The following is a 16,005-nucleotide window of genomic DNA, read 5'->3' on the forward strand; positions in this document are numbered from 1 at the left end:
CATCTTGAATATCGACTTAAATGCCTTGATCGTTTTGTTAATATTCTTCAACTTTGTCCTGTTTAATGGAAATCCATCGATTTGGAGAAAAGCGATTGTAGTCCCAATCCTAAAGCCAGAAAAAGCCGCAGATGTGTTGAAGAGTTACAGACCGGTGGCACTAACTTCAATTTTATGTAAATTGTACGAAACAATGCTCATGACTAGACTACAAGAACATTTGAAATCAAACCGAATAATGAGCTCTTCGCAAGGTGCATTCCAACCAAATAAAGCATCAATCGATCAAGTAGTGTACCTTTGTCAGCGAATTCAAGATAATTTCAATGGAAAGTTCTCAATGGTTGTAGTCTTCATCGACTTTAAAGCAGCATACGACCTGGTCTGTCGTAACATCTTGATTAAAAAACTGATTACAATGAATACTCCAATTGACCTAGTATGCTCAATTCGCGACTTCTTGTGCCAACGCTTCATATCGGTACGATGCCAAAACAGAACTTCGTCATTCAAACAAATAAGAAGAGGCCTACCACAAGGAGCACAACGTTATTCAATTGCATGATGAACGATCTATGCACATTGCTGAGATCAATCCCAGGTGTAGAGGTAATCGCATTTGCCGACGATATTGCTATTTTGGTCACTGGCGATGATATATCGATTATGGAATCCATTATGAACTGTGCCTTACACATCTTATCGGTTTGGGTAAATTCGAATAAAATGACTGTAAACATGGAAAAGACAAATTATCAACTGTTCAGCATGAAAAATAACTGCAGAAAATTCAATTTGTCATACAACAATGAACCGGTAACCGAAACTATTAATCAACGTTATCTTGGAATTATTCTTGATCAACGGCTGACATTCAAATCACACATCACCGAGGTAGTCGACAAATCAGAAAAAAGGCTCCAAATATTGAAACGTCTAGCAAGCACGAAGTGGGATGCATCAAAAGATACACTTATGCTGACATACAAATCGTACATTTTACCAGTGCTGATGAATGGCAGCGAACTGTTGATTTGTACAAGTAAATCACAAATAAAAAGACTGGAAATTGTGCAAAATAAAGCACTTCGAATCATAACTGGAGGTATTAAATCAACTCCCATTACTGCGATGGAAATGTTCAGCAATGTCAAACCAATTGAATTGTTCTGTGAAGAAGCAGCCCTAAAAATGTTTGAGAGAATTCGACGAATCCCGAACTGCCTTTGGAACAACATCAAACCTATGAACAATACCCTACGATCGAAAGTCTCATTTTTCCACAAAATTCAAGATTTACATACAAAATACGACTTGAATCTGCAAATGAATGTGTGCCGTTTTACAACAAAGAAGAAGCGACGAGTAAACATGAGAAAATTTAAAATGGCAAAAAATTCAATAGAAAAGACACTGGCAGAAATTACTGTTACTCGCCAATCAATTGAAGCAAGGAGCAAATCATGGTCCGAACTAACAACAAATTCAATCAAGTCGGAAAAGAGGAAGATTTATGTAGCGAATTTCCGCAAACTGACTGGCCACGACTTGCTATACAAACACTTGAACCGAATTGGTGTCAAAAGTTCCCCACTGTGTCCGTTATGCAATTTAACAGAACAAACATCCGACCACATTATCAATTGCACCAATTTAACTGCTTTGAAAAACAACTTGATGCAGCAAAACCTTAATAACGAAGAGCTGTTCTCAGAAATTTATTGGCACGTCAGGGACCGCCAATAATTTAAATGATTAATGTATTTTATTGAAATTATAAATATTATTGTTCAGAAATATAGCATTAGACAAAAAAAACGTATCACTTACAAGTGCAACGTTTAAATGTCCGGAGATATTTTCGAAAAACCGTAAAGCACTTATTGGGCCTCGGGAGGGGTCGATCCAAAATCACTCATCTTCGAACTTAGCCTGTCTTTTGACATTACCAAACGGAAAAAAAAAAATTTCAAAATCGGATCCGTTTTACTCAAGTTATCGTGCAGACGGACAGACGGACATTTTTTTTCACTGATTTGGCATCTCTAGACAACCACAATAGGTTTCCCCTTACTCAGGGAGTCCAATTCGACGTGTTACAAAAAAATCATGTACCAAGGCATGTCCATTGAAAGGTGAGGGTAGATCCGTTTGCCAAATTCTTGTTGGAAGACAAGTTTAAATAAATGCATCTCTATTTTATCTGACAAAAATTTCACAACATTTTCATAGTGACAGTCATTAAAAGATTTCATTTGCACCATCCATAAGTTTCGTCAATTTCTGAAACAACACAATTTTTACATTTCGTTCTGCTTTCTTTGAAAATCCATAATGACAAAATAGCTTTGTTCTTTGTTCCAAATAACTGTAAACACGAATTTTTTTCTGGCCGAACGAGCACGATTTCACCATAGAGATCGGTTTCATATAAATATTGCTGAGGTTGTATCTCTATGGATGACATTCGACAATCATATGGCCTCGGAATAGGATTGTCGTGTGACGTCTAATGAAACTAAATAAATTACCGCATCGACTTAGATTTTCAATTAGATGGTTGCGCGATTCACTGTCACAGTAAACGAGAAAAAGAAATGACCGCAACTGTGGTATTATTTGTATTTAGGTGAATTCCTCGCAGCTGTCACTTGTTTTTTGCGTTAATGTCACAACGAAGAATTCAACTTACTTGAAACACAACACACCAGCGACCATTTATTTTTGATTTAATGTCATCACGAAAAAGGCTGTTTGCGCAACCTCCTAATAATATACAACCTTGGCAACCACATCGGATCATACTAATATAGAGTGTGAGCTGTGTGGAATGTGTGGAATTCATTGGAATTCATAAGATATGACACTTTTGAGATGTCGTGGACTGTATGAAAATATTGCGAAAATGTTAATAAGAAATGGAGCAAATATTAAAGCAGTCGATAAAGAACAAGAGTCACCATAACATTTTGACAGAAAAAATTGTATATATGAATGTGTAGATCTACTAATCAAGGCCCGATCAAGTCCTAATGTTGTATATAATGAGGGTGTACAATATTGGGTTTTGCCATGTTTGACCATGTTTAAAATCCTAGAATTTTAATATTTGATTTAATTTCTTTATTAACAATTTGATAGGTTTAACAATTGGTTGGATGTTGTTGGTTGGTTGGTTGTTGCTTCTTAGAGCGATTCAAACAGAATAATCTATCTTCTCATAATTATACAAAACTAGCATGCAGATAATGCAAACAATTGCTAACAGATGACGCATTACGTTAACATTAACGTGATTTCAATAAACAACGAAATTCAAATAAGAGCGGCAAAACCCAATATTGTACAGAGGGTAACACTCCACTGAGAGCAGCTAACGACGAATGTGATTTGCAAAATAAATTCATCAAATTGTATGTATGAAATTACCTGTTTTGAAATTATTTCAGGATACACAAGTATTGAACAACTACTGAAACATGCGTCAGCTCATCAGTATCACCATATATATAATTTAGAGTTGTATCCGACTAACCAGTGCGAGTACATTTGTCTTGTTTTGTGTTTGATTTGCTCAGCTTTTTGCTTCACATGATTTTTACAGTTTAGTTTGTTATCCAGATTTAATCCTAGATATTTAGCTGACTCTGCCTGCGGAATAGGAATCCCATTGAGGTAAATGCGGAGATTGCAGTTTATGTGACGCAATGCGAAAGTGATGTGATTAGATTTTGACACATTGAGTTTTATTTTCCAATCGATGGTCCACTGATTTATTTTATCCAAAACATTTTGTAAATGTTTAACTGCCTCCGACTGCGATGTATCATGATTGCTGTGTCGTCTGCGAAGGTTCCAATGAAAGAGTTTGTGGTTACTTTACAGGTATAGAGTGTATGAGAAAGGTGCCAATACACTTCAACTCTAAACTTAACTTGTATTGTAAAAGATTGATTTCCTCCTATAAGGATGTACGGCTCTACTCTTTGGGGCTGTGTTAAAAAATCAAACACAGATATCATCCAAACAAGCCAAAACAACTTTCTTCGCATGATCACCAACGCATATCGTTACGTGACAAACGAAGAAATTCACAAAGATTTAAAAATACAATGGGTTGCCAATGTAATTTGGGAAAACGCCATCAAACACGAGAAAAGACTGCTTCACCACACCAATGTAGAAGCCATCTTATTACTAGATATTACAAATGAAATAAGGAGGCTGAAACGTGTTAAACCCCACGAACTGACATGAAGGATGCAAACAGAACTCGACCATTGGGTCGTAAAACCCACACAAGTCTTTTTTTTCTGCAAGTAAAAGGAAGATAGTACCCTAGTAATAAATTAACAAATAGTTAAGATTGTACTATTCATACCAATAAAGGTGTTTAAAAAAACAATTGAATAATTTGTACAAAAGTCTATTGATGTTTTACGGTTTTCATTAAAAACAACTATTTCATCTTAAAATTTTTCTACTCTTCTTTTGACAGTGGAAGTGACACTGATTTCTTAAAATTTTGTTGGTTTTCGATTCAATTTGTTCGTGGTACAATTCGTCACAACATAATGGTTCCATAAGAACAAACAATGCACAACGCTCACGTCAAATGGATCGCGATGTTATTCATATAATTTATTGAGAAATGAGTAAAAAGTGGCCGAATTTCGAAAGACGCAATAGTTTAACGTTAAGAATCTCGTCATCCATTCCATGGTATCAGCATGTTTTACCTCACCCGATAACCTCATTAAGAAAACATTCCTGATTGCGTTAATTTGCAAAACTTTTAATCAGTATTTGGGTTACGTGATCGACACGAACACATTTCTCTAATCTCCAACATTCGCTATATAAATTGACTGCGAAACCTTTGTTACTTCATAGTAGCCGGCAGTAGAAACACTTTTAGGTAACATTCATAAGCTGGAATAAGCTGGAAAGCACTAAATCACATCAGTTTAATTCCACTAAATTAGGAGCAGGTCGATTGCAATAATTCTGTACCAATATGAAGACAGCGTTATTAATTTTCTGCGTTGTTGGCATACTATGGACCAGCGTTTTGGCAGGTAAAGCTGACAACAATTATGCAAAGTCAATCAAATGATGAAGTTTTCTTTTCTTTATTTTTTTTCAGCACGGGAAAATCCCATGTAAGTATTTAGCAAGTAAGTAAGTTAGCAGAACTTAACAATAATTATATACGTAGATGAACCGAGAGTGTATTTCTTTTCCATTCGGCCGACCGTTTATTATGATGCTGGAGCAACTTTAATATTTTCGTCCTTTGATATTTCGATTTCTATTGCTTATTATAATTATACTCCACCATTCAAGCGGTCAACTTCTTGTTTCGCATATTTATTTTTCTATGGTAAATCAATGCATGTAAATGCAACAAATCTAATATTGAACATTCGGTCGTCATCGAAAACAGATGTCGCTGCCTCAAAATGTTTCTATGTGTTTCGTTGGGCAATTCCAATTGGCATTTTTGCATTTCAAAATTAATTATTTGTGTTCAAATTGTGAAATAATTTTACATTTTATTTATTGACTGAATCAATATCATTTTACTATTGAACAACATTTCCAATGTGAAGATTCATACTTTTTGTGTAGGGCTGGTACAAATCCATTGTTCTCTTTGTTTATGAACATGTGCTTCGAATAATATTGCAATATTGATTGTTTATGTTTTATCGTGTTGTTAATTGTTTGAAAGAACGCATTGCCGTAAGGCTCCATGTCGGGACTCTTATTGAGCTCGATTCTAATGTTCCAAAAGGAACTCTTGCCTTATGGCTCTTGATTTCGAAAAATGATCTTGTAATGTTCCATTTGATCCTTTCAGCTGTAGCCACACATTGGCATCTTTTTATGCAATTCTAAGCTCTAATGTTTGTCTAATTAGCTAAAAATTTGTCAGGATATTGTTTTTTTTTATCTGCATAAAACGTGGTTTATTGACAAACGAAAAAAAGACTGCTCACAGTGGCGCAGCCAGTAAAAAATCGATCTTTTCAAAAAATAAATTTTACAATAAATAGAAGTCATCTACTCTATTAGCTCCTAATGTTCCCAAAATGCATGCCGCGTTCCCTCTTTGAATGGCAATTGAAATTTTCTGTAATAAATAATCTGTTGAACGTGGATATTGGATTAATTTAGTGTATTTTACCGGTGAAATTTTTTTTGTTTGTAAACAAAATCAAGATCATTTAGTCGTGAAAGACTTTTTTCTGTAGTGTAGTGAATGTCCTTTGTACAATTCTATTGTACATGTGCTTCGAGGAAACATTACATTATTTTGACACTACACGTAGTTTATATTCGAAAGAACCCTATTGCCGCAAGGCTCAATGTCAGGTCTCATTTCGAGCCTGATTCAAATGTTCATAGGAACTCATGCTTGATGCTTGGTTGATCTTTTTCGAAATCGAAACATCTTTGTTTGCTAGTTTTTTATTATTTACAGTTACGCACATCATTGTGTGTATGTTAATGTTACATACATGCGAATACTCAGAAATGCTGTAGCAAATAGAACGAAAGTGCGTTATATGATCCGTGCTGATATTTTAATAATACATCTTCAGGATTGATTTGGCTTTGATTCATTTTTTTGTTTACTCAAATTAGTTGGAAGAAGTAGAACAAAAGTTATCAAGCTTTAATCACAAAATAGCCTGAAAAATAGATCTTTGAAACGTGAGGATTTACCTAACTACATTGTTAGTTAACGAAAGTCCCATACAACAGCAAATGTTTATCAAAAACATAATAGTGAGTACAATGGGCCCAACTAGATAGCCTCCGTGCGCGTTCTACATCATAGAGGTAGAACCACTATTTTTAATAAAAAAAATATATTGAATTTTATATCACAGGAGAGCCCGACTGGCGCAGATTTTCAGATCAGTTGGTAAAAATGGTAAGTCGAAAACTGATAAACAATTTTGCAGTGTTGTAAAGTCTGCCTTCATTATTACCTTTTTTTGAATTCATAAAGGCGGATACACATTACCATCTAGTGTCAGTTGAGAATACAATGTTTAGAAATATTTAACGAAAGAGAGAAAATCGTATTCTCATGCAAAATTTGCAGAATCGCAGAATTCAGTATTTTGTCGATTCTTATGTCAATTTTTTTCATATCGACATCTTGTGCGTCATATATTATACACATGTAACTATCGTATCGTTCAATATCGTCGTATTTTTTGGTGCAAAGTTGTTGGGATACACATTAAGCGATTTTCAACATCTCGCACATGCCCGAATTCGCTCGATTTCTATTAATTTTATTTATTTATTGCAACAAACATGACATTTGATTTTCAGGCGGTGATGAGGAAATAAACTTGTTTCTTCGTATATTCGAAGGTGAAATCGACAATAAAGGTGGAAATAGCCATTTACACATTGCTGCCTTATTAAGTAAATTATTTTTCCACTTTCACTCGACTTTTTCTAAGCCTTTGCTTGTAGGTGAGAAAGTGGTGGATTATTTGATCAAAAATGGATCGGATGTAAATGCTTTGAACTTTGCAAAAGAATCTCCCCTACATTTTGCTGCTGAAGGAGGTAATCTGAAAGTTTATTAAGTCAAGAAACTTATTTTAATGCATGTCCTCTCCGGAAAATTAACATTACATGTATGTATGCCCCCCTCGGAAATCGTTTATTACCTATGGTCACCTTTTGTGTCCGTTAGGGAAAGTTTATTACCTCACTAGAGAGGTAATAGTACATTACCTATATCTTACAAGATTAGCATCATTATAATTTTCAAACTTTTGTTGCTTTCGTTATAATCCTAATAAATTTTGCTGCAGTCGTAACTTGAATTGAATGCATAATAACGTAAGCAAAAGCTTTGTAACTTTCAACAAATTATTTTCAAGAAACGCAGAAATGAATGTGTCGGCCATTGCTTTAGAAATAATTTCAATGTTGTCAACGAACACTTGTGGCCAGAAGCCACATGCAATTGGGCTATTCACTTATTTTTTCGATCACTACCCATTTTATTTCTTACGTTATTAGGTCTTCACTTAACTTCACTGCAAAATTTATTTTAATATCAACAAAAGCAACAAAAAACGCATTTCCATATGTAGCATCTTCCAGAAACAGTTCAAAATGTCACCAAGACAACAGTGACGTTACAGTAGAACGTACTACTGCTACAGCAGTAACAACTGATGTTTTTGGGATCAATATTTTTAAAGAAGTGTGTGTATGTGGTGTGTGAGAGAATTTCGCCAATTAGCTATATATACGTTTGTGTAACGTTTCAATACAACAACAGATTGTTTGTTTTTTCACTTTTTTTGTGAGAAGGAAAAGTATTTGCCTAATTTTTTTTCGTAGTTGTTCCTCGGGGGACATACATACATGTAATGTTATTTTCCGGAGCGGCATGCATTAAAACTATATACATTGGGTGCTGCTTGGTACTTCATTACATTCGGAATCAATTTGTCAACTCGCGAACTCACGCATGTGTTTTAAGCATCAAGGTTTGAAAACTGTTATTTTGACAAGGGTAGTTGCATACCTCGCCTTCAGCTCGGATATGCAAACTCTACCCTTGTCAAAATAACAGTTTTCAAACCTTGATGCTTAAACACACACTTGTGAGTTCCGCTCGTATCACAAATTGATCCCTCATGTAATGAACTACCTCCTCAGCGCCCAATGTTAAATACTATTAAAACGATTTTCATTTCTTCATTCTCTTATGATATACTTAAGGTAATGACAAAATCGTTGAAATGCTTATTAATAATGCAGCTGATGTCAGTATTTCAAATAACAAAGGAAAGACTGCATTACACGTGGCTGCTGGTAATGGTAAGAAAATGTGTATTATTTTTTGTGTTGATGCTAGTATAAGACTGACTACATTTCCAGGTTTTGACAAGATTGCAGACATTTTGATTAAGGCTGGAGCGAATGTAAATGCCTTGGACAGTGATAAATGGACGCCTCTATTTTACGTAGCTAGAAATGGTATTTCTGAAGAAAAAAATTCATCTATTAAGAGTTCTATCGCCGAAACATCGAACAAAATCAGACATTTGATAAGGATATTATTGAGTTATAGCTCATTCGATTCGTTGAACTGATGCGAGTAAAACGTAGTACTACTTTTGGTGAACTTTATTTTGTTGTTGACGATGGAAGTAATGAGAAGTAAGGGCCTGCCGAAAGAACCCCAAAATCACTTTCTTGTGAATATTTGAGTGAAACAATTTTGTGAAAAAACTAGCTAGCTTTGTAGGCCTTGACCTGTCGATGATTTAATAGAGTGAGATCAACTAAAATAAAGAGTTCTTCGATGTATCCACGTGGTTCTTATACTCTTGAAACCCAAATTTCGATCTATTTGGACTATTGTCATATGAAGCATTTTTGGCCTTTTTGTTGGACTTATTATTAATAAAATTGTTATTTAAAGTGAAGTAAACTAAAATAAAGAGTTACTTGATATATTTACGTTGGTTACGCATTACGATTTAAAATTTCGAACGTTTTACGCGTATATTTCGACTATATTTCAGCAATCGAAAATCGGTAGTATACGTAACCAATGTGAATATATAAAGTACCTCTACTCTTTATTTGAGTTTACTTTACTTTAAATAACAATTTTATTAAAAAAAAAAAATATTAGAAAATGTGCGTCTCTTCAAGGCTACCCCTATCGCAAAAAGTATTTTTTCACAAAATTCTTTCACTCAACTAATCACAAGAAAAATTTTTCGGGCTCTTTTGGTGGGCCCTTACTTCATAGTAGTACTACGTTTTACTCGCATCAGTTCAAAGAATCGAATGAGCTGTAAATCAATAATATCCCAAAGTTGTTCGACGATTTCGCGATATCACTCTTAAATCTACCGAAAATGATTAATTTTAAAAACCAATCTAAATGTTTTAAGATTCGGTGCCTGTCGCAAATTTGTTGATTCAAAATGGAGCTCAAGTCAATGCCCAAGACAAAGAAGGAGATTCAATTTTAGCTGTTGCTATCATTACAGCAGGTAAGTGTTTAGACCCGTACGAAGTACTATCAGACCCCATGTTTACGCATACGTTTGTAACATGTCGAATTGGACTCCTTGAGGAAGGAGAAACCTATTGTGGCTGTAAAGAGATGCCAAATCAGTGAAAAAAAGTCAATCCATCCGTTCTCTAACTTTAGTGAAACACATCCGATTTCTAAAATTCTTTTTTTTTTCCCGTTTGGTAATGTCAAAAGTTCGAAGATGGGTGATTTTGTGTGGACCGCTCCCGAGCTGCGCCCAATAAGTGCTTTAGGGTTTTTCGACGATATCTCGGGACATTTCAACGATACATTTGTAAGTGATACGTTAAATGAAAGGTATTTACAATACCGAAACTCTGAGACTTTGCCGAAGACACCAATATTCTATCTGCCACTATTTCGAAAATCATTCTAAAAACATAAAATTGAAAAATCTCGGCCTATTTTGAAGCTGCAGTAACGTGTGATAGCTCGTTGAACTCGTATGGATTCCAGATATAGAGGTGTGCACCGGTTTTAAAAAGGTCGGCGGTGGTGCGCCGAGTGCTGAGAAAATTATAGTCGGCGGAGTCGCCGAAGTTTTCATAATTTCACATTCAAATTTTAAATTTTGCTTTTATTGATATTGATCAGGCCTCTCACACCTCCTTATTTCCTTATTTTTATAAAAACCTACTAATTCCTCCTTATTTTATTAAAAAAATCCTTATTTTACCTTATTTTTCGCAAATTACATCGACGGAAATCAAAATTAAGAAAAAAAAATTCGCTGCGCGGCAAAAATACTAATTTTTATTATTAACACAAAGAACTCTATTAAAAAGGTGGTGTCGTAGCTCATGATCGTTCCAACATGACTGGTTTAACATATATTTTTTGGTTCCACGCCGCCTCTCGGCTCGAGAGTCTGGAGTAGAACTTTTTGATTTAACATGTAAATCACCCTTAAAGTTAATAAATCACTAAAACATAACTTTCTATGAAGCTCAAACAAAATGTATCCAACGATTTCATCTATTGCACAACAAAACGCATTTTCACTCAAACAAAACAAATTTTCAGCTGATTTCGTCGTTTACCCTTAAAATTGTCTCAGACACGCGTCCTTATTACAAACAATAAGGGAAGTCCCTTAAAAGTGGATGCTTTCGCACTAATTTAGTTCACCGGAAGCGTACACACATTTAAAAGTTACCGCCAACATTTTATTTCTACTGGGTCATCTCTTTTGAACCTCACATCACACCAAACGACAATATTGTTGTTTGTTTACAAGATTGGTCATCATAAATTTTTCTTAATTTCGTCGGCTTTGACGAATATGTTAAGTAAACTGTTGATTGTAATGTTAAAACGAGCCGTCAGAACAGTTGGAGCGTTTGCTGCGACTGAGCCCCGTACAAACACGCATATCTATTGCGTACGTGACCCTAGTGCGTCTGTCACCCTACTTTGACCGTAAGCCTATTGCGCCCGTTAATGTAGTTAAAGTTAAATTATTATGAAATGTTTACATCTTAGAAATTACGAAGCCCCGTACGACGTTCCTTTCAAATGAAACAAGCTGATAAAAATGGTTGCCGCCATTAAAGCAACAAAATCAATGGCCGGAATCTGTGAAGTGAGCATCTGTATTATGAAAATTGATGTGTGACGAGAAATTTGTGCAATTTATGATAAAATTCGGTTGAAAACAGGCATATTAAAAGATGAAAAAACAATAAACCGAATTACTTTTTCAAAAATCAGTAACCATTATTGCATCCAAAAACGTGTAAATTAAGTGTGTAAATAAACCATAAGCCTCCTTGTGTTGTACTCTAAGAGATATCACTGCAACTTTCAGACCGTTTTTTTCGGTTTTGTGCTATGAAAAAGGGGTGATTCCTCTTAAAGTGCTCACAGCGCTTCAGCAGAGCAGAGAATAAAGTGAGATAGATGAAGATGAAGAGTTCTATATTAAAGGGTTTTGATACGGATACGTGTTTCGTACGGGTCGGCATTAGCTTATTTTTTATGTGTTTTTAGGGGGAGTGTCCAGTTGTATTCCTTTGAACACTGAAAAGGTCTGGGAGGTGCGGGAAATCCGAAGAAAGGATAAAATGAAAATCTTTAATGAAAACACGTTTATTTATTAAAAGTTAATGGATGTATCGGCGTCGACTATGACGATTTCGTTATATTCTGCAGACATTTCCAGCAAAATAATGTTTGTACCATCAACCGAAATCGCCTCTTTTTTCCAAGAGCTTGGAAGACGTTGCACTTTTCGTGGTAGTGGAATTTCAATTTCACCTTTTGGTTCCGAGTTGACAGTCACACCATTTTTCAAAGCATTCGCCACAAAAGAGTGAACTTTTGTGTGGTTCATTGATATTACAGCATTTCCTTGTTTGGCCGTTTTGAATAATTCAACGGCTTTGTAAATGGCAGTAGGCCAAGTATAGTGCACAACGATGAACATGCCATCCTCCGAAATTTCGAATTTTATATTCCGAGCGCCACACAAGGATAACACTGCTACACAGACGAGATCGATGTTCCGTTCATGGTCGAAATACTCCCACGTCCAAAATGGTGGATTTATGAAGCGAATATTGTCCGTGCGACCCGCAGAAAAGTCACTCGATGAATGACTTTGTCCAACCGTACCATTCAATTCAGGAATGGGCCCATAAGTAACTGTAGCGTTGTTCGTCGTGGGTGCCACTGTTGCTAGAAATAATATTTTTGTAGTCAATCGAGACATCAAATTAAGTGAAATTAAGATGTATTTTACCACATTTTCCCAGCCGAGCCTTTGTTATTCGAAAATGAGAATTGAAAACACCCGGAGTAAATTTTCGGAACAACTCATCGGATTGGCGAACTTCTTCAGGGCTGAGGCCTAAGATGTCTCCCGAGTTAAAGAGTCTTTCAAGTTCGACCTGCTCTGGACCCGGATTCGGTTTTTCCTTCCATACGATGTACGGCGTACCCGCATTCGAAGGTTTCGTAATTCTTTTCATGCCAGTCACTTATGCGAATACACAACAATAAGTGCAAAACCGTAACTCGTAATATAAACACGATTGTAACACTAATACGAGTCTAACACAATTTGTACAAATCTCAATGCTCTTCCAATTAAATATTATTAGCGAATGATCTGTGGTCGGTGAACTAGTAGGCGTTGTAGACGATTGTAGTGATGCCAAATTAATTTTCTTTAAGTTGGAAGCACTGTCAAATCGAATTGTGCATTTTATGCACTGAACTACACATTATCGACGATGTAAATAAGTCTTACACAGACGACAAAGATTTGCTTCGTGTAAATCGTTCTAATTTTTTTGAGATTGTGCAGTGTAATTTTTTATTCGAAGTTTCATTAAGAACTCAATCGGTTTAAACTTATACAATTCTAACTCATTGACATTTTTGTTTTGTCCCGGGCTCAACATAAAATTTCTTGAGCAAATTCATTTATAAATCGGTCGTGAATATTCAGGAACTATTGAAGTAAGTTCATAAGGTTCATAATAAACATATTACAGTATCGTTAAAACGAATGGGGGCATGAATTATCGTAAGAAGTGGAAACTGAAATGAATTTAACAAATGGTGTTCTCAATGTTGCATATTCTATGTTGTGAATTTATAACTGAATTTCAGACAGTAATCTATTTATTTACCTCTGTATGAATCATATAGGCAGAATAGGCACAATATTTTGTGTGTGCAGATTGAAAATTTAATCAAAAACTTTCTTGTTCGCATTAAAAACCGGACAGACAGATTGAATGAAGCTCTTAAAAGAAAATTCTATCCATAAAATTTAAATAAATTTGCCGAAAATTAAAATTGAACCATAACGAAGAAGTGAACACATCCATATATAATTTGACATTCGCGACGGACACCAGCTAAACATTCGCATTTGCTGTTTTGTATTATTTTAAATAACCTTTTGATTGATTGATGAATGTATATTTATTTATTTTTAGAAATATTTCAGCTCTCATGTTTACTTTAATTATAGTGATGCCCATAGTTCTCGAAAAAATGTGTGAAACAACCCGATTCTATTATAATAATAGAAAAATTGAAAATGTGTTATTGTCTATGTTTGTGCGGATACGTCGAAACACGCATGCCTAATTTTGCAAAAAGTTGACAAAATTTGACAAAAAATGTAAAACAGTCGGGAATATAGCTGCCTGTTTCAAATTGAATTTTCGACAATAAATATTTGTTTATTGAAACATGAATCAATGAAATTGATGTAAAGTAGCTTCATTATGTTATTTTTCATAATATTTCGTTCCGTTTTTGCTGAAAAAATGATAAGCACAGCGTTTGAAACAGTTCGATGTCGTAGCTTTTACGGCGGTATCGATCTGTTTCAAACACATTTTTTCAATTTTTATCAACCAACCTATGGTTAAATAACATGAAAAACGACAAAATGACGCTAATTTACATTAATTTCATTGATTGAATTGGCGATCAATGAATATTTATTGTAGAAAATTCAATTTGAAACAGGCAGCTACATTTCCAGAATGTTTTCATTTTGTTTTGTTTTGTTTCGTCAACATTTGACAATATTTGCCAAATGTGTTTGCGTGTTTCGCCGCATTCGTGAAAACATAAACAATCACAGGATTTTTACATTTACCAATCAACAAGATGATTTCGACGATTTCTGATTCTGAAAATTTTTATCCGACGTCTATGTGATTTAGACATAGATCTCAACAAAATAAATGTCTTATAATTCTAATTAATTAACAAAAATAATAACAAACAGAAATTGCTGCACAAATGTTGTCATAGCTAAACAGCCCCGCTTCATCGAGGCTGTTTACTTTTACTATCTCACACTTTTGACTACGAAAGTATGAAGTACGAAGTTCGTTGAGAAAGTAGTAATTGTTGCATAATGTATTTTCATACCAAGGACCCGAAAAGTGCAACTTCGTCGCACTTTTTCTCCGTCCTGTATGAAAAATACTATTCGTACCACGGACTAAAAGTCTTTTTTAGCGTATTCGATTCCAGACCTCGCCTTCGGCTCTGTCTGGAAACTTCTCACACGCTAAAAAAGACTTTTAGTCCTAGGTACGAAATGTACTATTTAGTACAATTGTGGAACAGGTCCTGAGCACGCTCAAACAGAACGCTTTTCGGTCACTTACCAATTAATTTCTGAAGCCAATTTTATGGGTCAGACTCGCATTTAGCACTGTAAAAATAATCACGTTCATATAAGCTACGAATCACATAAGTTACTTGATGAAAATTAACCACCGCTGTGCAAGCGAGCTCGCCAATTGAGACTCACTGTTTCGACTGTCACAACTGAACCACGTGACCGATTTTCAAAAACTTTTTTTTCCCTGAAAGTGTGTTTCAATACACATCTTTGACGCCCATATCACTGATGTTGATGAGGTGCGTAACACTTAAAAACGAGATTACCCTTTCACGCTGACACCGCTTGCAAGAGCTTCTCGAGCTCGTTCTCTCACACCACTTGACCGAATTCGCTCATATTTAAAACGAGACTCTTATTTTGCATTTTCTTTGACAACAAATAAGTTACCATGTCTATAAGTGATGTTTTGGTTGAGTTTAGTGTCTAAAACTGTCTAAAAACCAGCCAAACTCAGAATTTTCCTTCAAACGAACCTCCCCAGATCAAAAACGCTTCAAAAAATTATATAAAAACGTTCGGGTCTCTTTTTTTGAACCATTTTAACTCTCTGATAGCATGCCGGTACAATCTAAAATAATTTTTCAAATTTGAACATGCCTAATGGCTCATTAGTAATGTTCAACAAAGTGATTGTTGAACATTACTAATCTAAAACTAAGTACTCTAACACTTCCTAACTCCCATCGGATTTTTTGATGGATTTGGGTTATTTTCGACGTGAGTGAGGTGTTTCAAGGTTGGT

General features: G+C 35.1%; 1 protein-coding gene across 4 annotated transcripts; it reads left to right on the forward strand.

Annotated features, from left to right (window-relative positions):
- Positions 1 to 4,820: 4,820 nt before the first annotated feature.
- On the forward strand, positions 4,821 to 12,586 carry LOC119072312 (serine/threonine-protein phosphatase 6 regulatory ankyrin repeat subunit B-like). Of its 4 annotated transcripts, none has more exons than XM_037177500.1 (10): positions 4,821 to 4,918; positions 4,986 to 5,078; positions 5,147 to 5,162; positions 6,900 to 6,943; positions 7,354 to 7,449; positions 7,501 to 7,596; positions 8,770 to 8,868; positions 8,929 to 9,027; positions 9,957 to 10,058; positions 11,585 to 12,586. In XM_037177500.1, exons 2-10 carry the CDS (start codon positions 5,018 to 5,020, stop codon positions 11,629 to 11,631), a joined length of 660 nt encoding a protein of 219 aa, XP_037033395.1. In that variant the 5' UTR covers positions 4,821 to 4,918; positions 4,986 to 5,017; the 3' UTR covers positions 11,632 to 12,586. The 4 variants fall into 4 exon arrangements, with proteins under 4 accessions (XP_037033395.1, XP_037033394.1, XP_037033391.1 ...); XM_037177499.1 differs by lacking the exon at positions 11,585 to 12,586 and adding an exon at positions 10,277 to 10,708; XM_037177496.1 differs by lacking the exon at positions 11,585 to 12,586 and having other exon boundaries at positions 9,957 to 10,708.
- Positions 12,587 to 16,005: the final 3,419 nt, after the last annotated feature.

The sequence above is a fragment of the Bradysia coprophila genome, assembly GCF_014529535.1.
Source record: "Bradysia coprophila strain Holo2 chromosome IV unlocalized genomic scaffold, BU_Bcop_v1 contig_81, whole genome shotgun sequence".
NCBI lineage: Eukaryota > Metazoa > Arthropoda > Insecta > Diptera > Sciaridae > Bradysia > Bradysia coprophila.